The sequence below is a fragment of the Alexandromys fortis genome, unplaced genomic scaffold, assembly GCF_014885135.2.
Source record: "Alexandromys fortis isolate MF-2015 unplaced genomic scaffold, M_Fortis_MF-2015_v1.1 scaffold_152, whole genome shotgun sequence".
NCBI classification, from domain to species: Eukaryota; Metazoa; Chordata; class Mammalia; order Rodentia; family Cricetidae; genus Alexandromys; species Alexandromys fortis.
Genome location: NW_026068045.1, coordinates 376,682 through 390,091, shown reverse-complemented (window position 1 = coordinate 390,091; position 13,410 = coordinate 376,682). Strand labels below are relative to the sequence as shown.

The 13,410-nt window shown below is 42.9% G+C and overlaps 1 protein-coding gene across 1 annotated transcript; it reads right to left on the bottom strand.

The window, feature by feature from the left end:
• Positions 1–945: 945 nt before the first annotated feature.
• On the bottom strand, positions 946–12,508 carry Cd5l (CD5 molecule like). Its single transcript, XM_050118694.1, has 6 exons — positions 12,367–12,508; positions 9,699–9,734; positions 5,189–5,512; positions 3,804–4,121; positions 2,927–3,247; positions 946–1,797 (listed from the first exon to the last, which is right to left on the bottom strand). Exons 1-6 carry the CDS (start codon positions 12,392–12,394, stop codon positions 1,772–1,774), a joined length of 1,053 nt encoding a protein of 350 aa, XP_049974651.1. The 5' UTR covers positions 12,395–12,508; the 3' UTR covers positions 946–1,771.
• Between the last annotated feature and the right edge of the window lie 902 nt (positions 12,509–13,410).

Genomic DNA, 13,410 nt, shown 5'->3' with positions numbered 1-13,410 from the left:
CTACGGCCTCTACAGCCTTCTCTAGAGATACTTGATCACCAAGTTCACTGCTGCTTTATTCAAAATCGCCAGAAACTGTTAGCAGTATAGACATTTGTCAGCTGGTGACTAACAAAACCGTGGTACAAATACACAATGGAATATTATTTAGCTATTAAAAATAAATTATGAGATTAGCAGAAAATGAATCAAACTAGGAAAATCATCATGAATAATGTAACCCAAACCTCCAAAAGCAAATACTGTTATGTTTTCTCATATTTGTGAATATTAGCTTTTAAGCATTCAGCAGGCAAACCAGGGCACTCATGGTCAACACCTCAGAGTGGTACTCCTGTTATAGGCCCTTGTCCTCATGCTATTGTATCTGCGAACTTGGTTATATAAATTCAATGACAATATCTGCATTGCTGACAACTGACTTATCTGGCCAGCCTCAGGTGGATCATCACTTCGTTAATATGAAATGACTAAACTGGTTGGGTTCTTGGTTAGAAGTACTAAAACCAATACCAGATAACTCAGTGTTTAAAATGACTATGAATACATAGCAGTTTGTTACATAAAGTCAGGAATGCCACTGGATCCCAAGATCTGGCCTCATGTGTGTTTCTGTCTGAGCATGAGTTTTGCAGTTACTTCTGTGTCTCAATGGAAGGTTTCTTCTGATTATCTGGTCTCTGTTATGTGTGAGAAACGTCCATTCCCAGGTTCAGGTTAGGAATCCACTCACCCGGAGAAGTCAATCTACTTTGTGTCACAGTTTCCGATCCCTGGAAAGTGCGAATTAACCCTTGAGACAGCTGGAGCTACCAACAGGGTCTACGAGCGCAGGGCTACACTGCTCAAAGAGTTTATGATGATTTCTCCACAGGGATGAGATGGCTATGTGCATAAAAATGCAACTGACTTTTGGGCATAAATCCAAGAAAATAAATCAGCATATCAGGAAATACCCAAACACTCATGTTTATTGCAGCATAATTCACAAAAGCTAAGATACAGAATCAACCCTTGAACACAGGAAGGGGATCAAACTGTGAACAACATGTCCCCTTCCAAAGGCAAGCCCCAGTAACCTTCTTCCTCTACTGGGTCCCAACTCCTGAAGTTTCTATCACCTCCCAGTGGATTCATCAGGGCTTAATTCATTCATAAAGGCTGAGGGATCAGACCATGTGATGCAGTTAGGTCCCAAAGGCCCTGCCTCAGGATACTGTTCACATCAGACACCAAACTTCAAATGTATGAGCTTTGGGTAGATACCTAGAACTCAGTGAGAAACATCCAAGCGCTGCAGGAAAGCACTCTGCGACTCCTGAGAGACGGCAGAGCAGTGCAGTGTTGTTGTTATGATCACTTCACTTGTTCTAAAAGTTTCAAAGCCTCAAAAAAGTCTATTTTCTCCATACCCCTAAAATGCTGTCTACCCATAATTCCCTTTAAGCCCTCCTTTTGTTTTCACAGTCTTGATGTTATTATAAACAGGCCGTGCCTTAGTCACATGTGAGGCCCAAGAGTTGCAGATAGGCTGGGAAGAGAATGGAAGGCATAGGGCAACTGGAAACACTTCTTCATCCAGGGAGCTCAGCAGTTCTTATCTTGAGGTGATTATGGGGTGTGCATCCCTGAGATCAAGATATGAGTACGTTGTCCACTCTCTCAAGGGCTCAGGGAGAGGTGGCTAAAGTCCTTGACCAGTTATAATCACTTGGAGAATCAGGGCCCAAGTAAGCAAGCAGCAGGGATCCAGGTCAGGCAAGGATCAAGGTTACACATCAAATTCCGGGGTGCTTTCTGTAAAGAGAAGAGTGAAATTAGGCCTAGAAAGATTTGTTCCCCTCAAGCTAAACTGACCAAGGGAGCAGATCGAGGGCCAGAAAAGGAAAGAGATAATCCACATGCATAGCCCACAATGATATGGTCACAAACTGAAGCTGTACTCCAAAGGTACAACAGTTATGTCCCCTGTAAGTCATGAACAGCACAGGCCTTCTTAGGCATCGACAGACACCGGATGCCAGCTTCCCCAAGGATGCCAAAATCCACAGGTGAAGTACACAAAGATTTGCAAATAACCTGATCATACCCTTCTATGTGCTTTAAATCATGTGTAGATTACTTATAACAGCAGAAGCAATACAACTGCAGTATAAATAGCTGTCAGGCTGCCTTATTAAAGGAATAACAATAAGGTAAATCGGTATCTTCAGTACAGGTGTAGTTTTGTTCTTCAGATACTCCTGAATCCGGAGATGCAGAATGCAGGGGAAATATGGTTGACTGTATTCATGCCTGGAGTACATCTGACTTCAAAGTTAATTACTTAAAGCAAAAAGCTCCACATAGCCACCTCCCCATCCTGATTCCACAGCTGGGTTACAGCCCTTCAGTTAGTCAGGGGCTACACTTGAATTTCCTCTCCTTCTACCCTTTGAAGAGGCCAATGGTTGAAGACTGGGATCCTGTACTTTCTGGTAAGATGCCCACAGGCGTTGTCAAGCCACCCAGCTCTCTTACACACACACTGGAAACAGGGTTCAGGAAACATAACAGAGTGAGGTCAAGTCACCTCCTACAGTTAGCTCAAATGTAGGGCTTGAAGGTTGGGGTCACCTAAGGGAACTAACCTGGGACAGAAAGCAAAGATTAATAAATTTGGTTCTGCTGTGTGATTTTAAAGTCATTTTCATGGTTTGGCAAACTATTTTCTTGACTTTTTTCATGTTTAATATAAGAACACTGACCGACTCCTATTATTCTTATATTCAATAATTGTATTTTAAAGATATCTCTCCTTGCCCATCACCAACCTCTCCCCCACTCCAAAGTAAAGCAGAGCAGGCTGATGACTACTGTGGCTCTGCAGCCCGGGTGGAATTACCCTGACCACTAGAGTGCACCTTAGTAGGGCACTAGGACTTACCTGAGCACATCACTGCCACATCTTCCTTGTGGGTACAGTCATGATACCCCCACAGCCTGTGCTGGCAGGACTCCAGGGACTTCTCCTTCCCTGAGCAAACCACATCATCCAGCCAGATGCGGCCTGCACCAGGTCTGTAGCTTTTTTGGGCTTTGAAGGATAGAGAGAGGGGCTTCCCACAGCCCAGTTGCTTGCATACCACTTGGTCCTCCTCTTCTCCCCAGCTATCATCACAGACAGAGCCCCATGTACCCTTGTGCAGCACTTCCAACCTCCCAGCACAGGGGTTGTCTCCTCCAACCAGCCTCAACTCAAAGGGATCTGCAGGTTGAAGGAGGAAGGTGATAACATAAAAGAGATGAAAGGAAAAGAGAAAAAATAAGATTATGTACATAGGCACCAAAACCTCACCAATAAGTTTGAAGCTCTCTATGTGTGCATTGATGACAGCATCTCCTTCCCTAAGTCTCCTTCCATTTATTTCCAGTTCCTGTGGCCAAGGCTGTTTCCCTAACTAGAATGTTTTCACTTCACTTTTAAAACAGAATACCTATATATTGTATTCATAAATATATATTGTTTATTTATACATACCATGTATAAGGAATTTTCTAGTGGTTATTATAAACCAAAGGGCACAGCAGATATTCCTATTTACAGAATTCCATAGCATAGCTCATAGTATGATTGCACAATGTACAATTTTGTTTACCTCTACAAAGGCAGTCATTCTTAAGAAAATTGGCAATCTACACAAAAATTTACAATGACCTTTAGTGCATGAGTAGCTTTGTAAATATCATTTGCCTGGGTTTCCATTTAACCACATTTATGAATAAAACTAATCTCTGAATGCAGGATCATCATCTTCCATTACCTTCACATTCCATCCACGTGTCCTCATCATGGGTACAATTGTTCTCCAAAGGCCTTAGAAGGCAGTCTTGAAGGTTTGCTTCTTGTCCAGAACATGACGCCTGCCTCATCCAGATGGGTCCTTTGCCCTGAGTCATCTTGTTGCAGCACCTGTGGGTCAGTAGTGCCCGCCCACATCCCAGCTGTCTGCACACCACCTTTGCAGCCCGTAAGTTCCAGCCTGCCTTGCACACAGTGCTCCACTGTTCCTGATGTAGCACCTCCACTCGGCCCTGGCAGCGCCCCGGACCATCTACTAGTCGCACATCGCTGTCTGGGTCTGGAAAGAAAGGATTAAGCAATGTCTGTTCCATGTCAGAACATGGTCTTCTCAGAAAATGGAGTCTGGTTACATGGGCTCAGTTCTTGGTGGCCAGTACAAGGCTATTAGAGTAGTAAGCACCACATAGTGGACGGTGTCTAAGGGAATGAAGGGATGGTTTCTCAGTCCCTAAATAAATCATAATCATTTCTGTAGCATTATAGTGTTTCAAATGACTTCCATATTCAACTTATTTTTCCTCATAAAAGAAAGTTAAGAGCTATAGATCTAATGTTAATCTATAGATTTAAACATTAATAAACACAAATATTAACATTAAATGTGAAAATATTTTTGGCTCAATGTTGTCATAAATCAAAGGTCCCAGACTAATGCTCCCAAACCCTGACTTTCCTAAAGGTTTTCATTAAGGCATCTTTTCCTTAATGATGAATCCTGTGGGGAGACAAAAGAAAGGGACAGAGTCAGCCTTGCAGCGATTCACAGTCTTTGCAGAAAGCACAGACACACTGTTAATTCAGAGAGAGCTAATTGTGTAGAACAGTGAACGGTCACACAATGTTGTGCCCATTTATCTGGGTGACTGCGTTGGTTGCATATTTATATGCCTGTGTCTGTCTGTCTGTGAGATTGCTTTGTCTTCCTACCAGTATCTCCTGTCTCCCCAACTAAGCAAGCAGACCACTTAAGAACCACAATGTTCGCAAGAACACATATGAAATCCCATGAGCTCTTCCATAACCCCATTCAGCTGCAGACATAGACGTCGAACACATGTTCAGGTGCTGACAGATCTGTGTAGATTTGTTTGCATGTATATAAATAAGAGAAATTGAACATCATATCTAACTGGAAACTGAGAAAGAAACAATGTGGGCAACAATTGTGGCTCTTATTATATTCACATTTCAGTCAAGAAAGTGTGAAATGTAGAGATGACGTTGCCATCTTTCATTGCAGCACTGTGAGAAAGTCAGGACAGAAAACAATGACTAATAGAATGACTAATATACCTCGTGTGGTATAGACTACTGGAAGATGGTCCTTGAGCCTCCCATACTTACTCACACACCGTGCTCCAGCATCTTCCGAATGTGGGCAGTTATAAACGTCCTCATTTTGCTCACACTGAGACAATGTATCTTCAACCCCACTGCAGTTGACATCTTGAATAAGAACTTTTTGATCTTCTGGTGCTGGTGGCCTATATGATGCACCACTTTGGGTTCTCTTGGCTGCTCCACAATTCAGCTCCCGGCATACCACTACCAAGTCATCCCAGTCCCAGCCATCATCACACACAGTCCCCCACTGGCCATTGCGTTCTACCTCCACTCGCCCTTCGCAGCGGTGAGCGCCTCCTACCAGCCGAACTTTGGATGGAGACTCTACAAAGAGATGACATACTAGTTGGAGGCCTCAGAGAAGCAAATGTGTGCCTAGAGGCATATGCAGTCATTCTGGGGCCCATATACCTTTGACAGACAGCCCAGAAGGAGTTGGAGTCAGAACAGGAGAGGTAAAGGAACTTCAGGATGTGTTTTTGCTCTTAATTGTATACAACCCAGAAATGCCATTTCAAAACACACAGACATACTGATATCCTTATCAGATCCACAATTGAGACAAAGAAGCTGGCTGAAGACTTGGCAGAGATTTTAGACTCTCTAGTGGTCTGAATGAGAGGACCAATAAATGTCTACCCTCGATTTCATAGAGAAGGAAAGCTCTCCTCATAGAAGTAGTGGCTCTTACTGTGGGCCCTAGTTCAGAACAAAGCGTAAGGATGATATTGTTCAGTTCTTTCAGTTTTCATGACTTTCTCTTGTGGTACCAGATTGAGATAGTAGCAACACATTTTCTTCTCTTTGTTCTCATCTCACCTCTTGCCCTTTCCCTCCGTATTCCACTTGCCCTTCTACCCCCTCCTTCTTTCTCTTTTCCTCTCCTGCTGTTTCCTATAACACCAATCCTGTCCAAAAACCTAGCTCAGAAGAAATTAGCAAGGGGAGAGTCAGTGCTTCAACTAGAGGTCTATGGGAAAGAAGGAGGTTCTTTGGAGCCTCTCTATAGGTTCTGAGGAATCAAGGATTTAGTTGTATTTTCTTACTAAAACTCTGTGTATGGGGAAAAAAACATAAATTTTATCCTTCCCACTAGAAAGTAGGGAAGAGAAGGGAGTTAGGGAAATTGACGACAAGCCTTTCAGATAATACATATGTATTGAAAAATTCCATGCTTCCAGTATTGCTTTGGGAACTCAAAATAAGGATGAGGGACAAGTTGGGATTTATTCCCTTTGAGAGATTTTTATTCCAGTTCCAAACAATCTTGCCAAATCGCTGTAGCCTCCAAGTAGTACAACAGAGGGCTGAATTAATAACATCTTCAATTAATGACAAAGTCAACTGAGAGGTCAAATGTAGTAGAAGAGACCACATTTGGTCTGGTGTTCTGTGGCTGGATCTGAGATTGACACCTTAGTAAAAATCACTGTGAATGTCTACATGGTCACAGTCTGATTCCCAAAAATAGGATTTCCCACTCTCTACTCTGTTTCAACCTTGTGCAAACTCCCCAAACTTGGAGTCAACTCACGAACAGCAGTTGACTTAGACCAGTTTGGCCTGCCTATTTTTAAGCTTTATTTGGAAAATTACGTTTTGTTTACTGGTTCATTTTAATTTTTTTGTGGGAAAAAGCAGTATTATGAATTGAAACTAAGCCTACAAGTTAAAATGTAACCATTAAAAAACTAAGAAAAGACAGGAAGTTGAATTAGCCTACATGTCTATCAACAGAAAAATGGAGAATGAAAATATGGCACATATACACAGTGGAAATTTACTTGCCTTAAAGAAAAATGGAATTATGAAATCTGCTGGAAAATGGATGGATCTGGAAAATCATGTACTGAGTCATCCAGACCCAGTATGATGAGCATCACAAGTTCTCTCTCTTGTGTGGATCCTAACACGAAATGTTTAGGTTTGTATGTTTAATTTGGAGTGTTTATGAAGAAAGTTAGAAAGACACATGAGAGGGGAAGAGGAAGAGGTCTTAAGGAATGAGGGAGCTGGCAGGATAGACTAAAGGTAGAGTAATAATCCTAGAGGTTAAAGTTTAAATAGGATTAGGGGCTTGAAGACAGAGGAGAGGAAAGTGTGGGGCAACTTAGCCAAAAGCAGGGATCTATGAAGACCTGTTATGGAAACCCAACACTTTGTAGGATAATTAAAAACACAATTGTTTTGAAAGAATGAATTTGAACACAGGTACCCTATGTGGGTGCATAATGCTTCCCACTAGAAGACATGAAAATCTCAGTGTTCAGCCTGAGATACTTCCTTGTGAGTTGTTGGCTAGGGAGGCCCAGAGGCTCCATAAACAACACAGACTACTGTCATTGTTCTTGGTTGCTGACCATAAATAAATGTTAAGGTACTGTTGCTGAAGATGCATCATACGGTTGTAGGATGTAGAGAAATCAAGCTGGAACTGACCTGAAAATTTCCTCCCTGTTCGCTTTTGTAGCATCAAAGTTGCTATGCAGGCTGCAGCGGGGAGAAAAGTCACCAGTGGTGTACCTAGTGGTGAATCTTGCCTTCTGTAGATTGACTTTGCAGTTAAAATATGCAAGCTCACTAATTGGTGCAGTACAGTGGCAAGAAAGTGATGGGGTAATCAACTGCTTTTGGACTGAACTTGAGGCCTGCTCCACAAGAGAGAATTCATACTTGGTACTATAAGCCCTATCAAAAGTTCATGACTGGGGAGGTCATAGGTCATGGGGGGGGGTAACTTACTGCCTTTGTCTTACTAAATGGACATGTTGTCAGACTGTTTTCTAAATATTTGTATTTGTACATGTATATTAGTGCTTTCTTCAATTTTGGCCAGAGAATCTTCTCTCTGCAATGGGCATCAGTTAATAAAGAGGATCATAGCTGGCCAAGGTACTGAGAATAAGAGACCATTGAATAAGATGTCTATATCAGCACCTCAGGGAACATGGTGGAAGAAGAAGAATGAGATTAAAAGGCAAAGGATGGGGAGGAGTGCCATGAAGTGCTGTCTTCTGAGCACCATGCAGTAATTTCCCAACTCATAGCAGCTACAATTAGCAGCATTAGACTTGCACAAGATGACACCAACAAGATCAGCTGACAGTCCAATAGGCAGCACCAATCGAAATCAGTGCCTCTTTTGGACTTTTAAGGTGGTTTTTGTTTGTTTTCAGGAGAGGACATGAAGAAGGAAGAGGGACATGTTGAGGATGCCTGGAGAAGTGGGAGGGAGAAGATGAAAAGGGTTATTATCAAGACACACAGTTTACATGTACAGAATTATCAAAAATACAAATAAAGAATGCTCTTTCTAACAAAGAATGTTTCCACTGTTGTGCACTTGAGTTTCAAGTTTATGAATCTTGGTACAGATATAAACCAAGAGTGTCATGTGGAAGCAGTTTCTGGGTCATTGGATCTAAGATTAGAGTCTGGGTTGGCATTATTTTGCAGAGCAGGAAAAAGTTGCTATCAGGATCATGCATTGGCTAACATTTTATTTTGAACTATAAAAGTCTTGTTCTAATGAATTTTTATATTTACTTATTTTTATGGAGTAGAAGACTAGAGAGCAGTTTCCAGAACACATGACATAAAGCAAGATGTCAGCAAGGATGGATGGAAAGGAATTGACTGGAGATAATCGAGTTGAGGAAATTCAGCTTGAGAGAAGAGGCAGGGAGGGCAACTGCAGTCTTGGCAGTGTCCTAACAGTAGTCTTTAAAGAAGGAAGATAGGGTTTGTGAGGGGCAACATCCTTGGTGTGAGGAGACTGCAATGAGACCAGGTAGTGCCGTGCTGGTGACAACCACGGAGGCTAAGAGAAAAAGATCAGTGATCTCATCACCAGGATGGGAACCCAGAAGCAGTACCCTAACACATCAAGATGCATCTGTGTGGCAGAGGGTCTCAATATAATAATGTGTGGATCTGTCTCTGGTCACGCTTCCATCATCCCGCAAAAGAGAGCATAGAGTGGTAGTGTAAAAGCATCGTCTGTGGTTCCCGCCTTCTCCTTCTCTGCCCTCGGCACCGTCCCTCTCACCACTGTGCAGGCTCCTCGAGGAGGCAGCTAATGGAGGCTGACCTCTGGGCTCCCCTTTCCTGGGCATTGCTTCTTCAAAGCTGTAGATAAGGCTGAAGGAGAAAAAAGGAATCTCTCTCTTGGGCAAGGCCACAAAGGGCCAAATGTGAAGACCTATGTATCCTGTTTAGATGTAGCGTAGATTGCTCTGGCCACAGAGGACTCCTGGCAGGAAAATCACCCTGACCCATCTAGGAGTCTCTGGAGGTGGAAACCCATCCACACAAGGCCCAATTGGTTGGCGTACACGCTATAAAAGTGGTTGTTTGGCCTGGTTTCAATCTCTTCACAGTTCAGGAAGCTACAGATTTTCTTCAGTCCTAAACCTAGAGGTTTCTCTCTTGAGAATGCAACAAACAAACAAACAAACAAACAAAACAAACTCCCCAAACCCAGATAGACAAAAAAAAAAAAAATCCTTACCTGAGAGGCAGGATTCAACAAAAATGGTTGAGATGGCTAAGGAAAGCAAAGGGAAGTAAAGTCAGAGAGCAAATTTCCAAGTCTTTGTTTAAATCACCCTTGCCAAACTTCTTAAGGGAACATGGGAGACACAGCCACCGAGGGTAGCCCTGTCATGGCCTTCTTCTCCTGGCACCAGCCTCAAAGGAAACCATGGGAACCACAGAGGTCAAACCAGCAAACCAGCTGACTTGACTGTCCTTTGCTTTTGACTGTAACTCCACTCAGGCATTGGGCCTGGCAGTATCCACTTCTGCTATTTACACTGATTGACTATAGCTGCTTCAAGTGTGAGTGTGGTGATGTAGCATTTTGGTTCACAGAAAAGAGCACTGGAGGCCACCAAGCAGTCACTGGTGGGGAAGGCAATGATATAACATGGGCAAGGCACGATCAGCTGTGTTTGCTGGAACTGCATTTAGATGGGAGTAGGCAAACTCCTTTGTATGGAGCCAGTAGTAAAAGTTTAGATTTGGGAGGCTGCATGCTCTGTTACAACCACTCAGTTCTGCCCCAGTGATGCAGAGATGCATTGCCTGATTTCCTGGAAACCTTTGTTTATAGACATAATTTTAAATTTCAGGTAATTTTTATGCATTGTGAAATGATATTTTCATTTTGATTTCCCTCCACCATTTAACATTGTAAAAATCACTTGCAGCTTGTAAACTGTGATTCATCAAAGCTTAATTTTAATCAGCAGGCCAGGCCAGCTTTTTATGAATTCCCAAATTCCAGCACACCTTTGGAATATGAGCGACTTTCTAGTCTGTGTATGCTTGGCTCTCCTGTCAGCTTCTTCACACTGCGAAGTCCTGTAACCCTCAGCTGCCCCTGAAGCTAAGCATTTTCAATTATGTAATTTGCCCACCACATGTGTTATAGGATTTTCCTGAATGAGCAAATATATTTGGACCAGTCCAGAGTTTTCAAAGCAAATAGCTCTCTTCCTTCCTTTCTTCCTTTCTTTTTCTTTTTTCTTTTTGTTTATTTTTCAAGACAGGGTTTCTCTGTAGCCCTGTTTGTCCTAGACCTCATTTTGTAGACTAGACTGGCCTTGAACTCGGAGATCAGCCTCCTGAGTGCTGGGATTAAATGTGTGTGTCCCATGCCTGGAGGAGCCTCTTCATCTTCACAGTGAGCCCACTTTCAGATGGAGGCCTTGTATATTCCAACTGTCTAGGACTCAGTTATATAATATCTGTGCATTGCATAACCTCTGACACAAAACAGGAGGATATGAGAGGAAAGTGAATGTTGCCAGCTGATACACAGGAGCAGAAGTGGTATAGCCAATAAAGGGCTTGGACTTTCTGAGCACCATTGACAGGAGCAGGTGCCATAGATCTGAAGGTCTTTGTGAAGGAGGTGAAACTGTAGGTGAGCCTTGGAGGCTAGTTGTTGACTTCTGCTGGGATGTAAAAATGTTTAAGATATGGTCGGGACACTTTGCTGGACATATGAAACCCAAAGAAGAGTGTGGGCTTTGGTGATGTTCTCAGTAATCAAGACACTAAAATTGGATGTGACTTGTTAGGATAGCAGATCAGTAGACATCATTCAATATCACATATTAATTACATTATTAAAGGGCTTCTAGCAGGATATGAATTTATAGTGCTAGCAGGGGATAGACAGAGACAGGAGACTCCCCAGTGCTCACTGACCAACCAGTTTAGACTATTTGGCCGGCTTCAGGTCAATGAAACAAACAGTTTCAAAATAAGGCGGCCAACAACACAAGGTCTTCCTCTGTTAAACTTACATACAACACAGAAAAGCCTCTTAAAAATTTCTGGGGACTAACTTTATCTTTACTTCATGGATCAGAGAGCAAAGTTTCAGAGAAGTATGGTAACCACAAATTCAGTTAAGAGCCATGACTAAACATAGTATTTCTTTGCACACCAAAACTCCAGATTATCTTATGTCTAGACCAGTGGTTCCCAACCTTCCTAATGCTGTGACCCTTTAATGCATCTCCTCATGTTGTGGTACCCCAATCATAAAATTAGTTTTGCTGCTACTTCATAACTATAATTTTGCTACTGTTGTGAATCATATTGTAAATATCTGTGTTTTCCGATGGTCTTAGGCGACTCCTGTGAAGGGGTTGTTCAACCCCGAAAGGGGTTGAGACCCACAGGTTCAGAACCCCTGATCTAGACTGACCTTGGGAAAATTAGAGAACTGTGTGACGTACTCAGAGGACACTAGACTAACAGACAAATGAAGGATGATTATCCTGCAGCTCTGCTTTCTTTGTTTCTTTTTCTTAAATAAATACTTTTTAAAAGAACCGAGATACAGAAAGAAAATCCCCATGACTTTCCCCTTGCTCTGCCTGACTGTCACCGGCCATCTAGTCTTCTCCCTTAGTAATAGTGCAGTTAGGGAATGTGTGCACAAGGAAATGCATGTGAGATGTGTAAATACAGGGAATAGACAAAAACCTGGCAATTAAGGCAAACTTCAAATAAGGATTTGGGGGTTTTCTAAGGTTTAGAGCAAGTTACCATCTATAGAAAGCTATTCTTGAAAGATACCTGAATCAGGATCAGAAACTACCCTCCTGGTGAAGTTTCCAGAAAGCCCTGAAGTCTAGACAAACAGGAGCAGAGAAACTCACCGAGCATCAAGTTTAACAGGAGAGCCATGAGCCAGGCAGCTGAAGCCGGTGTGCTGGATCTAGGTCTCGGGCAGCAAGGCTGGGTTTGAATGCTAGGGAAGGAAGAGGGACAAGTCCTGTGTGCAACAGGAGTTTTATCAGATGGCCCAGAGCCAGTGAGCCCAGGGGGCTGGAAGACAGATATGCTGAGCTCAGGGATGATAGAGACAGATGTGCTGAGTTCAGCATGCCTACAGGAAGGGAGGTGACTGAGAATGGCCAAGATCCGGAAAAGGGCATGGGGGAGGCTCTTATTGTCCTGTCTTCATTGTCCCAAAGGCCTCGTTCAACCTTTCATTGCTTCATTTTCTCTTCTGTGTAAATGAGTTCTCACAAGGGAAGGTAGGTACCCAAGTATGGTCCTCTTTCATTAGAAGCCTAGACCATAATTGGCCTCCAAAGGTGAGGTGTGTGGGGCAAGTATGTCAATTTGAGTGACTTGATTTCCAAATGAAGCACTCAGAGAACACAGGGCCTAGAGGGCAAAGAATAAATGCGAATATCTCATCTGTGATCATGATTGGGTATTTATCTCTGCTGGTAGGGTGGGCTTTCCTGCCTTCAACCAGCTTCCCAAGTGCTGAAAAGAAGAAGGCCTAATACTTTGCTGGTTGTGCCCACCTTAGGAACTTGGATGGCCACAGGTCCCTATAGTGATGAACAGATAGCCTTTCCCAAACTCAGATGGCCCTCAGTCTAAATTATGAAGGAAACAAATTGAGCCACAAATCCCTCTGGCTCCTCAGCCCTCTGCCATCTTTGTTGTTCAGCACGCCTGCCTTTCAAGAGCCATCAGACCGATGTGTGGGCACGCAGCTTCACGCACTGATGCAGCCTTCTGTCTTTCTAACACAGTCACTATTCCCTGGTGATGGGCTGTTTTAGCTCACTTGGCATGAGACTTGGATTATCATAGGATTTAGGCTTAATGCTGAATTTCTCTGTTTATTTGTTTTAAATATAATAAAAAGATAATACCATGAGGCAGCTCAGGATGGAAGACTA

Bases quoted from the DNA above. Each gene is read 5' to 3' on its own strand.
- Cd5l (XM_050118694.1), bottom strand. From the start codon at position 12,394: ATGGCTCTCCTGTTAAACTTGATGCTCG. The intron at 3,248-3,803 runs GTAATGGAAGAT...TTCAACCTGCAG, and splicing joins CACGTGGATGGAATGTGAAG to ATCCCTTTGAGTTGAGGCTG. The intron at 1,798-2,926 runs GTAAGTCCTAGT...TTCTCTTTACAG, and splicing joins TGTGGCAGTGATGTGCTCAG to AAAGCACCCCGGAATTTGAT.